The following is a 21882-nucleotide window of genomic DNA, read 5'->3' as shown; positions in this document are numbered from 1 at the left end:
TCCTCATCTATCTTTAATAATAGTAATAATTATGTAAATGTTAATCAATATCCTGATCAATAAATTAAAAAAAATTACTAATCAATCATTGAAAATAATATTAATAAAAAATATGATTAGATTCCTTAAACCCTGATTAGCGAGACCCGTGTTTGATTGGAAAATCAGTCAGCACTATTTCAATTACGAGATTCTGTCAACAGTTATTTTCTTGGAGGTTTTAAATTTTGTCCCTCTCCTGAATATTGCAATTCAATTATAGCCACATATAACTTCTGTGGTTAACTTGAAACAATTGCAAGTACCGATACTCTTCGTTAAATATAAGAAATTAGACATATAAAAAATGTGATTATCAGTTTTTTTTAGAAAAATTGAATATTGATTATTGTATTCGATATATTTATATATGTGAAACCGACACCTCTTTTTTTACATCTATCCGAATACACATCCAAATAACAAAAATGAAGCATTTTCATTATATATCTCATATTCCTTTAAGGCAAAATAAAAAAAATACAATTCGATGACGTCATATATCTGAAAAAAAAAGTGCAATTTAGGGACAAGAAATTGAGGGAAGAAAAAAAGTAAAAGTGGGAGCTTAAAGTTTGTAATTTGGGCCTTTCATATAAGATGCCAACCTTGTCTGGTGGTTTTAAAATGTGTTGTGTGATGGGTCCAATGGTTGTATCCCACAATAAGTTTGAGGATAGGACAAAAAACAAAAAAGACACGTTTGATAGATGGCAATGACTAAACAAAAACTTTAATTTATGCCGTCTTTTTTACCTAGCACCAAAGATGCACTTTTAAATGTCCAATCCAGTATGAGTTTGAAGAAATTAGGAACCACAAAAATAAATTGGTTTGTTTTCGTTTTCAGTTAATCTAATAGGTTTAAATACCTTTTTGGTCCTCATTTTCGTAATGTTTGTTACGAATGGTCTTCATTTTCACATAATGTTTAAAATGGTTCTCATTTTTACCGAATGTTTATAATGGTCCTCATTTTCGCAATTCGTGTTTTATTTAGTCCTTTTCTGTAGCACCGTTTAAATCATTAACGGAGCATTGTACATGTGGCATAATTTGTATTAGGATGTATTACGTGTACTGTACAGGTGGCTTAATACCCAACTGAACCCCACCTACATACACAAACTACACAAAATCATGGAAGTAATCTAGAAACCATGCAGAACATCACAACAATGAAAGACAAACAAACCCAAAAATAGAATTACGAAAACCCTAACCCACGAGCAAACATAACCCAGAAAACCCTGAACCCACTTACCTCATTGATGATGATTAACTAGAAAATTGAAATGAAGAGTGCAACTGCAATCCAATGATGAAATGACAAGTATTAGCTGCTTCCTCTGCAAATCTGAACTCAAAAAAGACGAAGATAAAGAAATTTTCCTAATTGCAAAATTTTCCCTAAATTGAAAAATTAACGTTAATTAGCCATCTGTACAGTACACGTAACACACCCTAATACAAACCGTGCCACCTGTACAATGTTCCGTTAATGATTTAAACGGCATTACAGAAAAGGACCAAATAAAACACGAATTACGAAGATAAGGATCATTCTAAACATTCGGTAAAAATGATGACCATTTTAAACATTATATGAAAATGAGGACCATCCGCGACACACACTAATATTATTTATTTTTTTAAGATTTTGAAAAAACAAAATAGACAAACGAATGCCTAAATAGCAGACACGTGCTTCATGCAATAAGAAAATTTTACAGAACACTGTAGTTAGGATGTTAGTATCTTCACCTCATCGCCTATGCTCTCGCACTTATTTATGTTCACACTCCACGACATGGCATAGAAATGCCATGCACCCTGTTACGTTAAGGAGATTCTAACAAATCCTTAAAGTGTTTTTATATTCCAATTTATGATTAATTCATTCAATTAAACTCGGTTATACTATTTGTAAGCGATAAACTATTGAATTGCACGGGCAGTACTTTGCCTCGCACTGCTATACAGAGAGACACGAAAGAGAGGAAAACACAAAAACAAGTGATGGGTAAAGAGGAGAATTCACCTTAGGCCCTTTCCAACTTAAATCTTAAAACAATAAATACATAGATATATCCAAGAGAGAACTCATCAGAAAAACACAATAAGATATATAAAATGTGGACACCACTTCCAATCCAAAATATTAAGACATTAGTTGTGTGGACCTTAATTCTTATATGGTATTCAACATTTTTATTTCTATCCAATATAGTACTAGACTTAAATTCCCAGGCAGCGGTTTAGTTTAACTAATTAACACATAATTCCATTCTAACACAAAACTTGCACTCCAACTATTACCAAAATATTCCCAACGACTTCTTCTTGGTGCTATACAAATTAGTTTCTTCATAAATATTTATATAAAAACGCAAAATGAAATAATTTATCTCTTAAGTTAAAATCAGCTTTTTAGAAAAACTAGTCATTTAACTTCTTTAAAAAAATGGTTTTAACATGGCCTAAATTAATTATAGTTTATGGAAAAAGGTTATTCTATTTTCCTTTCTTATTTACTTCTATAAATGTCTATGGAAATATATTTTCAAACAAAACTTATTCAACCAAGAATATCCTAGAACATAAAAAACAAAAGTAAAGGACCATTGGGGGGGCATTTGCTACCGGTTTCTGGGGAGGGGGTTCATTCCTCCTTTCCATGTACTCATCTAGTATTTGCTTTAGTTTCAGGGTTATGCTTCCATTTAGTAGTGGTTGCAGATGACAATTTTCCCATGCAATATCTCTACAACATTCCCTTGTTTATTACCATGAAAGCTTCTCAGCATACGCTCCAATCCCCTGGTTTTGACCCCTTACTGAAACAGAACAAGAAAATGAACACAACTTCTCAGCCAAGACCACACAAAGCACACAAAAACGGAGCCAACATACTCACCAGATCTCCATCCCCGTATTGCACCAGTAATTAAACCTCTGATCAAACAGCATCACATGCAAGCTCCAAAATAGAAGCTACGTATCAAAACAGATGAACTATGCACAACCCCATCCTACCTGTTTAACACACAACATCCTGTCCCATCCGAAAACAGATATCGGAACCAAATAAAATTATCCGAATAAAACCTAAACCTCAAATAGCAGAAACTCAACTAAAATACAGACCGCTGCTGTGTCTCTTTACACACTATTACAGTTAGAAATACACAGTTTTTCTGTTCAGCCAGTTGGCTTTTCTTCTGTTAATACCGTTAGCTTTTCTTCTCTTTTTTGTATCTCCAGCCTTATAAATGGCTTTCTCATGTACTGATATTGTTGAGTTGATCAACAAAAGTGATATGCAAAGTTTGGTTTTCATAATCCGTGCCATACACACCAATACACACTATCAAGTCCTCCCGTTGTAAGCCACAATCAACCTCACCAACCATCTTAAATGCGGTTATTTTCAGGAAACAAACCATTTTACAATCAAACTAATCAGAAAAGAACACCATCAACCTCTACAAAAGACAACCCTCAGAAATCAACCTCCATTTTGACATTGTCACCATTCCTAACTGCAAACAACCCAGACATAAACCACAACCATGAATAACTATCCTGCCCACATAAAAAAACCGCCCCAGTCCTAGTCAAACCCCAAGCAGATCCACTGTGACACTGTACCCACACTCATGCTTGTGAGTGTCACTCAACAAAAAAACTAATGAGATGCATTCAGTCGAATAGAGTGCAATTTTTGTGAAGGGTAATTTGTGTCATTTTCCAAAAATAAATAATGACACAACTCATTAATCTCTATCTTGCTCAAAGGTCCAACCTTGGTCCAAGCTTGGCCCAAGGGTTAGCCTGTAAATATGGTCCCACAACAAAGAATTGAATATGGTTTTGAAGTTGCTGTTTGTCAGGGGATAGTTGACTTTAAGGATGATCATTGATCGTTATACTAAAGTCATTCACATTCGTGAAAAAAGAAATTACAGATGGCCAAAATAATGTGGCGTATAAAATGCAAAGCAAGAAGATGAAGGCGTCATTGGGCAGAAATTTATATATGGTAAATCACTATAGCATGTAAGCAACACATGTTTTAGAGAAGATTATGAAACAATAGCACATTCAGGTCAAAAATGACAGACAAGGCTACAAACCCAGCCCCTGTAGATAAACAGGAATATACATAATGCAACAAAGCTAAGATGGTGAAAAACTCACATATGTTGAGCCGGTTATGTATGACACAATAACTGTTATGTCATCAAGCTTCCCACCATAATAATGGAACCCAGCCTCCTGGGCTGCAGTAGCAAATGGTGTCTGTCTATTCCTGTCCAGTGCTCGCTGACGAGCCAGTGCTGCTATCTTCTGAGCAGTTACTTGGGGTTCTAGTCCAGCTCTAACTGCATTCAAAACAACTTCAGCAACCTCATCATTGTACAGATTGTCAAACAATCCATCGGTTCCAGCAACGACAACATCTCCTGGTGCAACAGATATTTTGAATACCTGGATATGTGATTGTGACGGGTGTGTTAGTCTGTTTGCTTTCCAGAGATATTATATGAACTTGTTTTGAAATACAGAAACTTAATATGCTACGAGGCTTCCTATGAAAAAATTCTAGGATGTTAACTGTGCCAAGACCCAAATAATACTCTGCAGGACAATTTCAAATTAACATTTAAAAGGAAAGAGGAAACTGAAGCAAATAAAAATTTGATCTGCAAATCTGATAGGAGCCTAGCAACCATGGACCCAACTGCATCATCAAATGATTTTCCTACGACGGATATTTAAAACAAGAACCAAGCGTAGTACGAATAGTCCCTTTGGATGGGAGGACTTGATGCACTAAGGATCTCAGAATCTATCAAAGATCCTTAGCAATGAACTGCCAAACTGCTATAGGATAACTATTAAAGTATGTTATTTCCTTTGTGATTCTGTTTTGCTTTTTCCTTATATATGGATGTATGATTTACCATTATGAATAGACAAGAAGCATTATTCAGAAATCATTCTTCCCTAAATTCCTTGGGAGGTGACATTCCGAGCTTCCAATTCAGAAACATTTTCTGTTCTCATATCAATTGGTCCTTTCAGTGGCATCCATCATGGCTGACCCTAACCAGATCCGTGCTCAAACTCAGGTTGAGGCGCTGGCTCGTATAGGGGGAGATGTTGTAAAACTTACCCAAAACCAAATTACCCTCACAACTGATCAGAGCCCCCTCCATTCCAAACTTGATGACCATCAGTCATGTTTCCAACACAGAAACTTACTCTACGTCATTTACTTCTAGCACTAGTTCTCACCCTCACCGCCCTTGATGTTTCCCATTTTGATGGATCCGATGATATGCTTAGGATATTTATCCCAATTATTTCATGCTACCTCTACTGGTGAACGCTTCCCAAATAGCAGCCTTCTAACTTAACAGCCCTGCACTTAGTTGGTATTATTGGATTTATAGCAATAACCAAATCTCGTCTTGGGCAGATTTCCTCTAAGCATTGAATTGCATTTTGCGCCTTCGTTCTATGATGACCCTAAAGGTACTTTGTTTAAACTCAACCAACATGATTTTGTTAACAACTGCCTCTCCAAATTCGATAGTCTTGCTAATCATACTGTCGGCCTCGCAACCTTGTTCCTTGAGTTGCTTCATCTCCAACCTCTCTGTCAGCATACACCATGAGGTTAAAGCACTCCAGCCCTTAACCCTCATCCAAGTTGTTATCTTCGCCAATTTACAAAAGGATAATTTACTTGAAGCCAAAAAGTTTCACCACCCTTGATCCCCCTCTTCCCATCACACCACCTTGGCCCCCTTATCCTCTCTACTTCAGTCGTTACCCTTCCTACCCCTACCAAAACACCACTCAAACACCTCACCCCAATTGAATTATTAGATTGTCCCAATCGTGGTCTTTGTTACACTTGTGAAACCTTCCCACAAATGCAAATCTAAATTCCTCCTATTTGTGGCTAACAAAGATATCCCACATGGCCCTGTCTCTCATCTTCCTCTTCTTGATACCAACCCTTCCAATGACCTAAGCAATTTTGCTACTTTCTCTGCGCAATGCATTGTCGAGATTTTTAATGGTCACAAAGTTCTTGTGTTGTTGGTGCCGATAGCAGTCATAACTTTATCCAATCTTGCATGGTTCATTCTCTCAACCTCACTTCTCAAGCTACCACACAGATGAGTATCATGGTCAGTGATGGCAACAAACTTACTTGTTCCACTATTTGCAAGGGCATTTTTCTATTTCTCTTAAAATGCATTGCTTTTAGGTTGAGCTTGTCATAGACACAGCAAGAGCTGATATTGTTTTTTGCAGTAAATTGGCTTAAGGCCCTCAACACAATTGTTATGCACGACTCTCGTCTTACCATGCATTTTATACAGGGTCGTTCTGTCCCAACTGAGATTATTCATATTTAAATTAAACGTCTCCTAAACACTTACCAAGCCACAACCTACTTTCATATCCAACTTCAGCACAATTCTAATTTCCTTATTCCTAACCCTTCCTTCTTAAACATTGATCAAGCCACGACCTACTTGATTCCCTGCAAACTAAGATCACAAAGTTTGCACCCATTTTTCAGCCCTTCACTCCTTACCCCCACCAAGAACTACTAACCACCACATCTACCTCTTTCTCAGTATTGCCCCAGCATATGTTTGATCATACTGTCATCTATATTTTTCGAAGCAAGAAATCAAGCATCAAATTGGCTGGATTCAACCAGTCAAAGTCCATTCTCTTTTCCAGTGTTACTAGTATAAAAAGAATCAGACATGGCGAGTATGCATGGATTTTTGTGCTCTAAATGCGCTTACGATCAAGGACCGATTTCCAGTTCCCACCTTAGACAAGTTCCTTGGAGACTTGGAATTTGCTTCAGGTTTCACAAAAGTTGACCTTGCTGAAGGGTTTCACCAAATTCGCATGGCCCCTTGATGATATTCCAAAAATTGTATTTCGTACTCACAAAAGTCAAGGAAAAAGCTAGGTATCACAAGTGTGAAGGAAGCATCCGAAGTGTGACTCAAGTATAGGAAACATGGATAAATCTAAGTCATTGATCTATGTCTAAACTTCGAATCTTAAAATTTAAATTTTCCCACCTTGTCTAGTTCAAATTTCGTTCACACTTAAACTAGATTCTACATTTACATTTCAGGTTACGCATATTAGACTGTCATTTAGGAGATGATCTTAAGCTACAAATAATTGTCTCTTCTCTTTGTAAGTAACTTCTAAATATATGAGAATTGAGAGAGATTTTCCAGAGCACTTCTAGAGTTCTTTGAGACAAGAGAGTCATCTTTTTCCTTGAGTCTTATCTTGGATCATAAGATCAAGTGGCAATCAATTCAACCCTTATCTTGAATATCTTTAAAGTGGTGGGGCTTCCTCCATCAACCCATAAGTTTCTCTCTTACATTCTTTTCTTATTCATCTTCTTTGCGGAATTGAAAGTGTTTTATCTTCATGTTTTGTTCTCCTTCTATCTCCATTCAATAAAAGCAAGGTAAGCACAATGTCATTGTCAATGCTCTTTCTCGCGTGCACGACTGTAAAATGGACTCTAGTTAGTTGGATTCTCTCCATTCTACAATTTCATCTTAGAAAATTTGAAGCAATAACTACCTCCTTCAAACGCAACTTGTTCCATCAAACAATAGGTCTCTCTAAGGTAGTATTTGGCTTCCTAACAATTGTTCTTTCATTACCTTGCTAGTGACTGAATTTCACACTTCTACCTTGGGTGGCCATATGGGAATTGCAAAGGCTCTTAGCTAACTTACCAATTTCTTTTGGCATGCAATGAAGTACGACATCACCCAAATCATCACTAATTATTCAGTTTTCCCACAAGCAAAGTAGAACACCAAGATCCCCAGTTTATTGCAACCAATACCTCCTCTTACTATTCCCTGGGAGGTTTGTCTTTTAGATTTCATAACCGGACTTCCACCGTCTTCTGGTTTCACCATTATATTAGTTATTGTTGATCATTTTTCAAAAGGTACACATTTTCGTCCTCTCCCTACACATTTTAATGACTACAACAAAGTTGCTCTCATCTTCATTGATATGGTTTGCAAACTTCATGGGTTCCCAAGAAGTCTTATCTTTGATCAAGACCCTTTCTTTATCAACACCTTTGGCAAAAGCATTTGAGGTTGAGTTGTACCGCTCCAATTAGTATAGCCTATCACCATCAAAGTGATGGCAAGACCGGGATCCTTAAAAGGGTGCTTGAGCTACATCTTTGTGCTTATGTCCATAGTCAGCCTTCTAAATTGCTCAAATTTCTCAGCCTTGCATAATGGTGATATAATAGCACCTCCATTTTGCTACAAGAATCACACCTTTCAAAGCCACTTTTGGGAAATCTCCACCCATCATTCCTGTCTACTTTCCTAGCTCCTCCTCCACATTGAAATTGTTGACACCCTTCTTTCTTCATAGGAAAATTTACTTGCCTCTCTTACTTACAAATTGCATAAGGCTTAACAAACTATGAAGGCCTATGTTGATTCTCACTATCATCATGTCTCTTACAAGATTGGTGACCGGGTATAAGTAAAATTGTACCCTTACCGTCAAGTTTCTATTTTGGGATTCCCTTATAGAAGTTGAGAAAATGCTTTCATGACCCTTTTGAGATCATGAAAGTTGTAGGTCATGTTGCTTGTTGTTTGGTTTTGCTCGAATTTGCCTAGAGTCATCCAATTTTCCACTATTCCTTACTCAAATTACCTCATAGACCCTTTCCCACTACTAAGGATCTTCCTACTATCTTTTCTAGTCCCAAGTTAATTATCCAACCACTGTCCATTTTGGATTCCAAATGGGAAATACTAGTGACCGTCCCCGTGGTCCAATGGCCAAGACTCCCTCCTAAAGACATCACTTGGGAGGATTAGGCTGACTTGACTGCCACTTACCACCTTGAGGACAAGGTGGTTTTCCAAGAGCAAGGGAGTGATAGGAGTCCAGCAACCATGGACCCAACTACAGCATTAACAAATGGGCCTACAGTGGATGTTAATAAAAGGCCCAAGCGTAGTACCAAACCTCCCTCTGCTTGGGAGGACTTCATGCACTACAGATTTCACAATCTATCAAAGGTTCTTCGTAATGAGCTGTCAAATTGCTATAGGATTATTTCCTTTACCATTCTGTTATGATTCTGTTTTACTTTCCCTATATATGGATTTATAATGCACCAGGAAACATTATTCGGAAATCGTTCTTCTCTAAATTCCTTGGGAGGTGACATTCCCAACCTCCAATTCAGTAACATTTTCTGATCTCATATCCAAGTCATCTTTCATGTGCTTAATATAGAAAAGGAAATATTTAAAATGAGATACACCTTTCATTTTCACTCCCCTCTCCCTATATTTTCTTTCATTTAAAAGTAAATAAAAACCCTCTTTATTATTATTATTACCTTTACCAATCAAACCTCACGTTTTACGAAATCAACCAGAAAATATAATTAGGATATGAAAGAAATTTCAAATGCCAATCTTTCAGTTTGTTCACATTAATCACAAGAGATTGGAGGAAAGTTCTGCAAACTCTGTTTCATGGCACCAGAACCATCCTGTCAGAAACAGTAAGAGTTGAACTATACTGTCTCAACAAATAGTCCCTGGAATGCATGCTATCAGAAACGGGTAAGAAGGTACAGTCTCAAAAAATAAGAGCCTCAAGTTTGAAATTTCCATATTGCTAATGTAATGTCCTTAGAAGTAAATCATGTGTGAAATTAGTGACAACATACCTCACCAGAGCTGGGTAGATCACATCCATTGCCACTCTCCAGTTGGTACGTAAAATTGAAGTCATGCTGTTGAACAGGGGACCTGAAAATGGTGCATCCATCTCTAATCACAATGAACCCACTGTCACCTAAATTAATGGCATGCAGTCCCTGGACAAAGAAACCAAACATAGTAAGCAAATCCATCATTTGATTTACTCTTTCACTTCCTTTCATATTAAAAAAACTAGCTGCCCATATTTTACAGGTTGTGAACTGATGGGCTTCAGACAATCACGATGCACACTGAAACATCTATAACTTAGGGCTTAGGAGCAGGTTAGACAAGAGTTAAAGATATGTGTGTATGTATTCATGCCTGAACTGTATATTAAAATGAGTATAGTGGAGAACAAATAACACCAAATTCATGAAAAACAAGATGGAAAAACTGAGCAAGCTTTAATTTTGTTTCCCCTATTCCATTTAGATATTGATTTCAAAGGAACCTAACAGTAAATACATGCTAAACTCATCACTAACACGTAACAGTAAGTCTGATCCTGGACGTAGATAAGAATCTAGTTTTTATTGTACAAGATTTTACATTAGACATCATATGACGTAAAAATACAGATGCTAGGGAGATGCATAATCTATGTTAATGTAATGTTGATAAAGTCAACAAGGTGAAAAAAAAAAAACTATTTAATATATAGCATTAAAAATGCTTACGAAATCCAGACACATCGAGTACTGTCCAACAGATAAGGAAGAAAACCATTCATGTGACAAAATGGAGATGTTGGGGAGGGAGATGCATGATCTAATGTAATGTTGGTAAAGTCAAGAAAGTGAAAAAAAAACATTTAATTTATAGCATTAAAAATACAATTAAAAAAGTCTGCACACATCTAGTGCTGTCCAACACAAAAGGAAGAAAACTATTTTGATAGAAAAAATTTAAATAAAAATAACATTATACCGTATCAGTAAGGGCAATGATACAAGCCGTTGATGAACCCTTGGCCTTCGTAAATGAGTGAGCCTTCTCTAAAACACTTGCGGGATCAACAGAACCTTTTGGTTCCTCTTCAACTGCTCTAACAGAATGGGACATCAGTTCTTGAGCAAAAAGTCCAGCATTAACACCAACGTCTGCCCAGCCACCTACACCATCTGCAACACCAATCGCTTGTTCATCTACGCAAATAAAATGTGCATCCTCTCCACCATAGTCCTCCTTATCCGGATGTGGTAGGTAACATGACCCGGAAAACAACTTCAACTTCTCAGGACCAAAATTTGTTCTGAAAAAAGCATCATTATTTAACATATCTACCTTGTAATTGTGGGAAACATAAATTAAAAGAGGAAACCTCGTCTCCAATCTTGATACTAAATGTGTAGGTAGGGCCATTGTATCCCCTAACTCTGGTAAAAAAATTACTTCACTTCTGTCTAGAGAAAAACGTCACTCACACTTATACCTTCTCATAAACTTATGCAAATAATGTTTTACCATCGCTCAACAAAGTCATAAATTAAAATAACTTGAATAAATGACTAAATAACTCTAAAATAAAAACATCATACTTAACTCTCAGCCACTTTAGTACAAGATGTTCATTTTTAACACCATTACACAAACAAAAAGCAGGGTAAAATATATTTGAAGTCTCTCAGGTTTCGTTCTAAAGTTTTTAATCTCCATACTTAAAAATAACGATTCTGGTCCTAGCTGAACTCCATAGGGACAAAATGATAGAGGAACCAAACTACTTATAATCCTTTTAAGCGTGCATTTGGTTTCCGTTCTACGCCACCAGACTAACGTCAAGTTCGAAACTACGGAGAGAGTAGCTTTCACGTTTTGTTTTTTCCATTTTGAAGTGAAGATGCAAGTGTAGTGAAACAGTGACTAAAACCAAAAACGAAGAGTCTACAACACATCTTACCCTAAAAGTATTCTAAAGCAAACGACACACTTAAATTCAGAGAAGAAAACAAGGGTTTACAGAGAAAGACGTACTGGTCGAGTGAAAATGTGGAGGACGAAAGGTGTTGAACATGAGGCGTTGTATCGGCGGAGCAGCAAGGAGAGGAGGAGCGCTTGGTTCCAACAAGGAGCGAGCTCGGATTCCAACTCCTCCAAGTTGCATCGGAGGTGGAGCAGCCGAAGTTCAAGAGACTGTTCAAGGGTTGCAATCTTGTGAGATTGACGGTAGCTCGCAAAGCGGCGCGGCGCGTCCTGTCCCGGAAGCGAACGCCGGAGGGCTTGGCGGAGACTTCGTCGAAGTAGACATCTCCGAGAAGAACGGCATTGGAAGTGGAAGCTGCCATGGAATGCGGCGAAATGAGAAGTGAGAAATGAGAAACGTGAAGATGAGATGGAAGAGCAGCAAGAAGCCCCGAAGATAGAGGAGATGGTCTCGGTTCCTCTGGAGCCTCAAAATCTTGCGATGGGAGATTGAAAGAGACAAAACTCCGACTTCTACTCCAATGCTTGGCCTCTTTATTATTAGATCTCTATTTCTCTATCTTTTCTTTTTCAATTCAAATTTGAATATTTTGTTTTCATTTATTTATTTATTTATTCATTACATTAAAACTCTAAGTCCCGCTAAAACAATGAACACAGCTCCATAACACAGCAAATAAAAATTAATACAGTACGATAGAATTAAGGTTTAATAAGTTATTGGTCTTGATTTATTTGATAATTTTTTATTGTTTCAGCTAAGTCTTTGGTTCATATTTTAGTCTCTTAATTAATTTATAACAGTTAACATAATAGTTAGTGAGAATTTTACTTAATCTAGAAAATCAATTATAAAAGTATAGAATATCAAAAATTCGGTTTAGTGTTTTTTTTTTTTAGTTTAGTGTAAAAATTCTGAAATTGTAAGGAACCGACTGATGTATCAAACTGAAAATTAATTTTAGAAAAGCTTTTTTTTTATCAGCAAATTTTTTTTAGAAAAGTTAAATAAAAGAACATTTAAAATGTTATTTGAAGTAAATTACAATTACATCGACAACTCTAAAGATTACATAATCTTTATAGTATGTTGGATAGAAAATTTAAAGAAGATAATTTATTTCGATGCAAAAATTGAAATACTTTATAATAAAATATATTGTTTGAATAAAAAAATTTAAAAAAACAAATAAAATTTTAAAATTTTACAAGAATAAATAGATTAATATTAAATCATTTCAAATCTATCTAGAAAAGGTAAAATTTTGAAATTTTTTATTTAAAATTTACGTATCTTTTCTTTGTTTTTTTTTTGGGTATCAATATTTGATTAATATGGAAATATTGTTGGATTAACTATTATAATACATCTCAAATTAGTTCAAAGTTAATATTGGTTTGGTTGTGACCACGATGATACGCTCAACTCTTCTATTTGATTTGATTTTTGTGTAAATAGTTAGAGTATCGTGTGAGTTTTAGAGCTTTAAGAGCAACTTTGAGTCATGATTATTTTCTACAGTGAAGCTAATTTAGATTTAAACATTATTGTTATATGATTGTGGGATTATGAGATAGATGGTTCAATGTGTTGAAATATGATTTAAAATAATGTTTTTATAAATATAATTGTATTGATTTTAATATGTACTATGATTTATCTTTTTACATTAACGGTGACTCTGATCGGTTGTGTGACCTTACTAGATTTGTCGTAGGCATTGATAGAATTATGATGTGTGTATTTTCATATAAAAATTTAGTGGAATGCTTACACAAAATGGTAAGGAATACAACTTATCGGAATTAGTTATACAAAATTATATGGACTTACTAAGCGATGTGACTCGTTGAGAAAAAATGCATATTTTCTATTTTAGAGAGCCTCAATACTTTCACTTGCCGGCAAACTACCACTAGTTGGACGAGCTAGCCAATAGCGATACTAGAGGGTTAATTCGTTGGCCAAGTAAAAAGGTGGTTAAGTGAACAAAAATCAAGAGTGATGTGTGTGATTGACTCGTTGGGCAAGATGTTGTTTGTTGAGAGAAATTTTCAAAAAAAAATTTTGGAAGTCCCACATCGACTAGAGATAAGGCAATTTCATAGTATATAAGTGAGGTGCGAACCTCACCTTACAAGTCGGTTTTGCTACCCTTCCTTCTAATTTCTTCATTTAAGAGGCTATCTTTGACCTTGTCAAAAGTTTTCCATTAGGAGCATAATTACTCAGAGATACCACCAAAGTCTTCCAACTGTCTTCCACTAAGGAACCATCATTGTATTTCAAGTTTACTATCTTCCTAATAAGGAATGCCTTGTTCAATGAGTTTTTAGACTCAAACAGCTCATTCAATCTCTTCCATAAATTGTAAGTAAGAGTCTCACCTCACACATAATGATAAATATATTAATCTATCATTGTCTGATTATACCAATAGTCTTCCTATTTATCTTCTTCCATTCTCCATCAAATTTATCTATTGGTTTAACACCCTTTTCCTCAATCGGATCGTGTAGGTCTATGCAAAATAACAAATCTTTCATGCGAGATTTCCATATTGAATAATTTGTAGAATCCAGTTTAATCATGATTCTTGTACCATCATTATCTCTTATCTTCAAAGCACAAATCAAAGCCCCTAACAGAAGCTCTGATACTCGTTGTTGGGAAGATCTCAACAAAATAACAGATAACTGAGCGCGGAAGTAAAATCCACATCAAATCTTTCCTAAATAAATAATATGCAAAATAATAAAATGCTTAGAATAGAGAAGGGATGAACCAACAAACACCAAAACTTTTAACATGTGAAAACCTCAATATGGAAGAAAAACCCACGGGACCTTGTCCAGTAAAAGTAAAAACTTCCACTAATAAAAATTAATGAGTACCACAAGTTCTCTTGGAGATTCCAATGATCAACAAAGCACTATTTTTTTCACCAACAAAGGTGGATAACAAATCTCAATGGGTACTTTAAATGAATAATAGAGTGAATCCCAATATATGAGAAGATGTATAAAACCTTTTCTCCAAAGTTCTTCTTCACTCTTTCTGATGACTTCTCACTAGAAACACTAACAACTTCTTTCTCTCTGTTTCACTCTATTTTTCTCTCTTATTAAACTTGATGCAAGTATTACATATTTAAATTGCATAATGGATCGGAAGCCCATAAAAAATACCTCATTTTATTTTTCTTAATTAAATTAATGTAAATCCAATAAATTGGTGATGCACGTGATGATATATATTTCACAATCACTTAGTTATATTTGTTATATCAAACAATATTTATTAATAAGTTTTGAAAAATATCCATGCATTACACGCAAAAAAGTACTGGTTTAAATATATAGTGATACATATATTGTGATGTATAAATAAAAAGAGAAAAAATATAAAAAATATTTCAAAATGAAACTTAAAAAAGTTATGCGTATAGTCGTACCGTGATGATGAGGAAATTTATGTGTAGAGATAAAATAAGATAATTACATTGTTTTAGTAGTTGAGAAAATAAATGTTATGAAGGCACATAATCTTCTCTCTTTTCAAAAGTTTTGAAATGACAAGCCTTAACTGTATTTTTAATTTATCTATGCATTTTATTTTATTTAATTAAGTAAGTCTATTCATGCACAAAAAACCCACTTTGGTGAAGCTCAATTTTCTTTTTGTTCAACTATTAAAATTCTTGTTTTTTAATTAAAATTCGTTCAAAGTTAAATTGATTAGACAACTTTAAACTTCCTTCTATTTCAAATTAAATTAAATGATAATTTTACCTTTTAACATCACGAGAATGACTTATATTTTGAATTCTTTTTTACTAAACAAAAGAAAAATTTTTTCCGAGTGAAAAAGAAAATTCCGTTTCTTTTGTTATTTAATATTTTGTGGCCACATAAAACAAAATAAGGTTAGGTTAGGAACGTAAAGCATTTTGATATTATATGAGACGGCGGGAACGTGACAACTATACTGTGGACCGGTAATGATTCCAGCGTTGTTGACTTATTGCAGTTCTATTTAGAAATTGAAAATCTCGCACTAAATAAAAATATAAAAATTAAGTGATATATAAAAAAAGTATGGTCTATAAATATTAAATTTTAAAATTTTAAATAACAAAAAGTTAAACTTTTTATATAAATAATTCGTAACTCAAAAATAATTAATCTTTTTCATCTGTCTAATTGAATTTTTTTCAAACAATTATCTTCAATTCGCTAGGTCTCCCACGACTATAGATATAAGGAATGTGATGTTTATTACCATGAGGATTTTTTTTTCATCAAACTAAAAATTTCGACAATCACTTGTGATATTGAAAATAAATTCCTATTTTAAATTAAAAATTACATAAAATTAATAAGTGTAATATTCTTATGTTATTATCCTCATAGAACATAAAAAATTATATTAAAATTGATGTGAATGAAACACACTGGTTTTATGGCATTTTCTTCGAAAGCATGTGTTGCACTTTATTAGGGAACAAGTTTGGATAAAACTCTTGCACTCAAGTGAAAGACACTAACTTATAAGTTATTTGAGATTATTATTTATGACTTTAATAAGTTTAACATAATTTAGAAGATGAATAACAGTGAATTATGTGTTAAGTGGTCCAACTTAATAATATTAAAAAGTAAATTTAAGTAGTACGGTATATAGATCGATTATCATTTGTTGATCATTCTCTGTTGATCATCCTTTGGGTTGATCATCCTGACCGATTATTTGGCTGATCATCCTTAACCTATCAGTTGAAGAATAAATATCATATTAACTACGAATCAACCAACTAATGCTAATTAAGGTACGATTGGGTTGTGATTAGGCTAACAAAAATGTAAAAGCCCATAACACCACCTATATAGAAAGGTATAAGGTATAGTTGTTGAAATATATGCATTACATCACTTAATATTCTTTCGATCAGTCACCTATTGACTTTAACGTCAAAATACTTTTTGCAGATACCATCCGGATGACTTTGGACAAACGAGAGACTTTAAAGACCAAATAAACAAAAAAAAACGTCACAAAACAAACTATCATAAAGTTTTGGATACTAGTCCGACCCAAACCAAAACAAGTAGCTAGTATAATATCAATTTATAAATACTTGTTTCTGTATTTGGAAAGTAGTATATACTCTTTACATAGGTTATAAAAACATTAAATGTAATTTTTTTTTTATATTAAACTATCAACTTGTATTTTCTTCATCATTTTTTCTTTGTAATTTTATGCCATGAATTATTTATATCATTTTTCCCTGTAAGTTATTTTCTCCTTAGTTTACCTCTTTCCATACTCACCTTTATGCCAATCTTACACTTTTTGTTTTACATATATTTGAATATCGTTTATGCACTCTTATTCGTAGTTCTATATACTCTAAAAATCCTAGTGTTTTTTTATGTATTTAGATTTTAAGATTTAAATATTTTCATTTATTTTTCTTACATATTTGGAATTTTAATTACTGTTACCATTCTTCTATATCTGAGTTAAGTTTGCATCAAGTTTCTAGCATAACATAATTCTTTCTCTCCTAAGGAACTTTAAGAACATGATAATTTAAAAAAAAAAACCCACCAGATTATATCTTAATTATAGATATAACTGATACACAAAATAACACATTTTACACAATTCACTTCCTATATTAGTTATTGATCATTGATTATGACCAATGTTGAAAATATTCCACTTTTGAAACTGAAGGGATTTGCATTAATTTGTTAACTGTTATAGAATGTCTAATTAACCAAAATATCCTATTAAATTAACTATAATATTTTTCATTAAAACAAAAAATAATTAACGTCTTTGAAATAATAGTTAAAAGGCTAGTGATTTTTTTATTAAAAAGTATTTATTATAATCAAATATATAAACAATCTAATACTTAGTTCAACGAGTAATAAACAAGGAATACGTTTATTATATTAGTGTTTTTGTTTTTTTTATTTATGTAAAATTTTAAAATCATAAAAACTTTAAATTACAAGAAAAGTGTACACAATTAATATAAATGGATGAGTACAAAATATGGAAAGTTTAGTTTTTTTTTAAAGATTAAATTAACCAATTTTATTTAATTATTTAAATTTATAAATCTTACTAATTTTATTTTATTTTATTTAACAATGTCATCACTAAGATGCAATTTTTCATAATAAAAATATAATTTAAAATAATGATTAAATTAAAAAATAATTTCTGTTATATCAATGTAAAGCACGTCAAACTATAATTTTTCCTATAAAAAATGTTATAATTAACATTTATGACTTTTATCTAAGATATATTTACTGGAAGTACTTTCTTACTCATCATACAGTCAATAAAGTTGATTGTATTTATAAAGATAGAAATAATTATAATTGTGTAAAAATTAGTAAATAAAAGAATTCAAATTGTTAATTGTTATATATTTTATATTTTATATATTGAATTTTAATTCAGAAAATTCATAGAAAACATCACTTTGAAATATTATTGAAATATTAAATTTATCTGACTTTGTTTTAATGCCTTTGAGATTCTTGTGTTTGTTAAAGGGTTTATATTGATAAAGTATTTTATTAATTCCATAAGAATCTCCCATAATATAAATCCTTTCTAGAAGTAATACTTAATGGTACTTGGCAATTAATTAATATTTTCTCCTATTATATCTAAAGTTGCACTTTAATAGTATATAATATACTTAACAAAAAATTAATTACCAAAATTAAATTCCAAATTTAATAGAAGAAGAGTACTTAATTATAATAACCTTTAACTATACAAAGGAATGCTACAATAATTTATGACATTTACATCAAAACATTAATTACTTACTAACATCCTATCAACCATTAAGTACAAAACAATGGGGAATGGATAAAAAGCAACCTCGTTACAGTAAATCGAAAGTAGAAGAAAACTATACTAATGAAAGTTTCCTGATTTATGCCAACAGCTACGGATCAAAGCATTCAAATTTGATCAAAACTGTGGAGGTCCAAGAAGTCGAAACCAAGATGATAACTTCAAACGTGTCACTGTCGCCCAAACCTACGACATCCATATCAAATCTCAAACACTTTGTAAACATCCTTAACTACCCGTCCTCCCGAACAGAGCAAGAATATTGCAACTTGTGCCACTGATTGGAATTTGCCACCTTTCCGTTTTCAAAGACAGTAAATACAGTCCAAAAATTTCCCCATTTGCGCATAATTTCTTGCATAGCTCCATATGTGCATGCTCTATCATACTGCTACCAATACTCCTAATCATTGCTGCAACCAAACATTCTACACAAAGACCACGTTTAATTCTACAGTCATACATAACTTTTTGCCCAGATAAATGCAGTTATTGCAACCAAAATGTCAAGAGCTCCTCCTTCCAATATCTTTGCCAGAAAATTCCCCATTACCGAAGGTTGTTGCTGCAGCAACATCCAAACCACCACCAATAGATGTGATGAGTGCAGATAAGCCTCCACCAGCAGCCATCCCCAATCCCAGAAAATCAAGAGTTGTGTGTTTAGGACCAAACATGGAGGGTGTTCCCGTCATCAATTCCTTGAGTCCAGAATCACCATCACACGGAAGACTAAGTCCAAGCCCTGCAGGAACCGAAACACTCTCAGATTCTAACTGAGGCTGACCCCATTGCAGGCCATTTTGCTGCCCTGATGGAGTTGAAGCTGAAGATGAAGATGACACAATGCCAAACCCGCGAAGCAGAGAGGCGTTTGTGGCTGCAGCACCCATTTGAGCAGCTTTCTGCAGCAATGCAGTGGCTGACATGGCCGGTTGTGGAGGCGACGACGCATACTGCCGGTGCTCTTGCCCTCCTGCTGCGAATATTGGTGAGGCATTACTGGTGGAGAGGCAAAGAGATACGGCCTCAGATGAAGAGGGAACTGTGATATCTGCATGGTGATCTGGAGGACCCATGGCTCTAACTAAGTTACTGAATGCTGGTGTTTGAGATTGTAGAGTCCCAGATGATGTTGAAGAAGCAAACAAACTTGCAAACACACTACTACTATTACTATTATTAGTAGCACCGCCATTGCTTGCTGAGCAATTGGTACTGTTGTTGTTGCTGCCACAGCTCCCACTTATAGCAGTAGTAGCTTGTTGCTCCTCAATGACTTCTGGGGGATTACATTCCGGTAACTCTGAAACGCCAGAAGAAAAAAAGTAAAGAAAAAGAGAACCAACAATAACAACAGCAGCATTATTATAATGAACTGTTGTTATTAATTAAATAAGAGAAAACGCAGAGTCGGAAAGGTGATGCCTTTCTTTTTAAGTTAGATTAAGAGCTCAGAAGAAAAGAACAAAACAATAGTTTTTCCTCTCTTGAAACACCCTCCGCCCTCCTTTATCTCCACCCAAAAAACAAGCAAATATTTTCCTCTTTTTAGCTTTGTATCTTTGAACATCCCTTGATGTCAATTGACCAATTCAGATCGCAGTCCCAATAAACACCTTTTTAAGTTCTTTATTTCCATTACTTAATTGGCCCATGGAGTCTCAGACTACTTCCCTCTTCCATCCTTTTCATCGCACATAGGTCACACCAAAACACAATACCAGACAAAAACACTACTAACCTCCGAGCACATTCGCTATCAAAAACAAAAACATAACTTTGATTTTGTTGACTAGTTTTAATTTGACCACATCACAGGCGACAAAACCAAAAAAAACGCATATTTTTCACTAGTAAGGTATTAATCCTGCAATCTACCTGGGTTCTGCGTCTGCACACCAGAAGATATGACACTGTTTGACTGCGAAGGTGTGGTGGCTGCAGCCGCCGCCACCTCCGGCGGCGGGGAGTCGGTTAAAACTGTTGAATCATTCTCCTCATTAGCCTTGGTAACAACAGTGTGAGATCTCGTACTCTCCTTCGCCAACGCATCGCAAAACGCTCTATGCGTAATGAAGCTATCCCTCCTTCAAATCGCAACAACCAAACAGAGCCTTAACAAAGAGAATCCAAAATCGAGAGAGAAACAGAGGGAGAGAGAGAGAGAGTAAAAAAAGAACCTGGAGAAAACGGTTCCGCAATCGCACTTATACTCTCTATTGCCGCATACTTTGGAGTGCGCTTTCCAATCCGACTGAACGGCGTATTTCTTGGAGCATTTGTCGCATTTCCACTTCTTCTCACCGTGCTTCCTGCAGAAGTGCTTCTTAATCCCCGTCAAGTCCCCCAGTGCTCTAGAAGGGTCGTGGTGCACGCACGCGGGTTCGGGACACACGTACACTCTCTTCCTTACCTCCTTGGTGGACCTCTGCCTCAGCTTCCACGGCAAGTTGTGACCTCTCCGATGAAGCTGCAGATTCTGGTCTCTCTGAAACCCTTTGTTGCATATCTCGCACACGAACCGGTTCGTCGCCAACAGCGTCTTCGGCGACAGAGCAATCACCTCTGCCTCAGGATCTGACAAAACAAACAAAATAATAATTATATTAAATAGTGTTGCTTTGTTTGATCTGGTCGTTTGATTTGATTGAGGTCAGTACCTGGCATGCCAGGGAGGTTTCGTTTTCTCTTGGGAGCAGGTTTTGTTTGATTGGCAGAGGAAGACATGCTTGCTTCCCCTGACGCTGTGGAAACGTTGTCCAAATCAACCGTCATAGGAACCTAACTCTATTCACACTTCTGTGATGGATAAAGTTTTGGTTTTGTTTCTCTTTAGGGTTTCTATTCTACTACTTACTTACTTACTACTCTAATATCCACCGGTCAACCTCCACAGTTTTATATATATATATATATATATATATATATATATATATATATATATATATATATATATATATATATATATATATATATATATATATATATATATTTAACCTCGTTTCTCTCATTTACCCTCACCACCTACCTACCACCTTCAATAATGCCACCAAAATTAACCTTAAAACGGAACAAACTACGAGAATCCTTAAACCAAGTCTTCTTCTTCTTCACAAGTTCACACGCTAGTAGTTTAAGGAAACACTTCAGTTTTCACACTTGCATTTCTTTTTTATTTGCTTC

General features: G+C 34.6%; 2 protein-coding genes across 7 annotated transcripts; both read right to left on the bottom strand.

Moving 5' to 3' along the window:
- Positions 1–1302: 1302 nt before the first annotated feature.
- On the bottom strand, positions 1303–12326 carry LOC114179326 (probable protein phosphatase 2C 55). 6 transcript variants are annotated; one of them, XM_028065629.1, is made up of 6 exons: positions 11853–12326; positions 10806–11130; positions 9842–9991; positions 4240–4530; positions 2957–3019; positions 2566–2876 (listed from the first exon to the last, which is right to left on the bottom strand). In XM_028065629.1, exons 1-5 carry the CDS (start codon positions 12161–12163, stop codon positions 2999–3001), a joined length of 1098 nt encoding a protein of 365 aa, XP_027921430.1. In that variant the 5' UTR covers positions 12164–12326; the 3' UTR covers positions 2566–2876; positions 2957–2998. The 6 variants fall into 6 exon arrangements, with proteins under 6 accessions (XP_027921429.1, XP_027921431.1, XP_027921430.1 ...); XM_028065628.1 differs by lacking the exons at positions 2566–2876; positions 2957–3019 and adding an exon at positions 1303–1347; XM_028065630.1 differs by lacking the exons at positions 2566–2876; positions 2957–3019 and adding an exon at positions 1357–1396.
- Positions 12327–18587: 6261 nt separating this feature from the next.
- On the bottom strand, positions 18588–21565 carry LOC114175647 (zinc finger protein GAI-ASSOCIATED FACTOR 1-like). The gene is made up of 4 exons (XM_028060417.1): positions 21360–21565; positions 20880–21276; positions 20578–20786; positions 18588–20002 (listed from the first exon to the last, which is right to left on the bottom strand). Exons 1-4 carry the CDS (start codon positions 21472–21474, stop codon positions 19203–19205), a joined length of 1521 nt encoding a protein of 506 aa, XP_027916218.1. The 5' UTR covers positions 21475–21565; the 3' UTR covers positions 18588–19202.
- Between the last annotated feature and the right edge of the window lie 317 nt (positions 21566–21882).

The sequence above is a fragment of the Vigna unguiculata genome, chromosome 3, assembly GCF_004118075.2.
Source record: "Vigna unguiculata cultivar IT97K-499-35 chromosome 3, ASM411807v1, whole genome shotgun sequence".
Taxonomy (NCBI): Eukaryota; Viridiplantae; Streptophyta; class Magnoliopsida; order Fabales; family Fabaceae; genus Vigna; species Vigna unguiculata.
The sequence above is the reverse complement of the archived record's forward strand: the minus strand, read 5'-3'. Positions and strand labels throughout refer to the sequence as shown.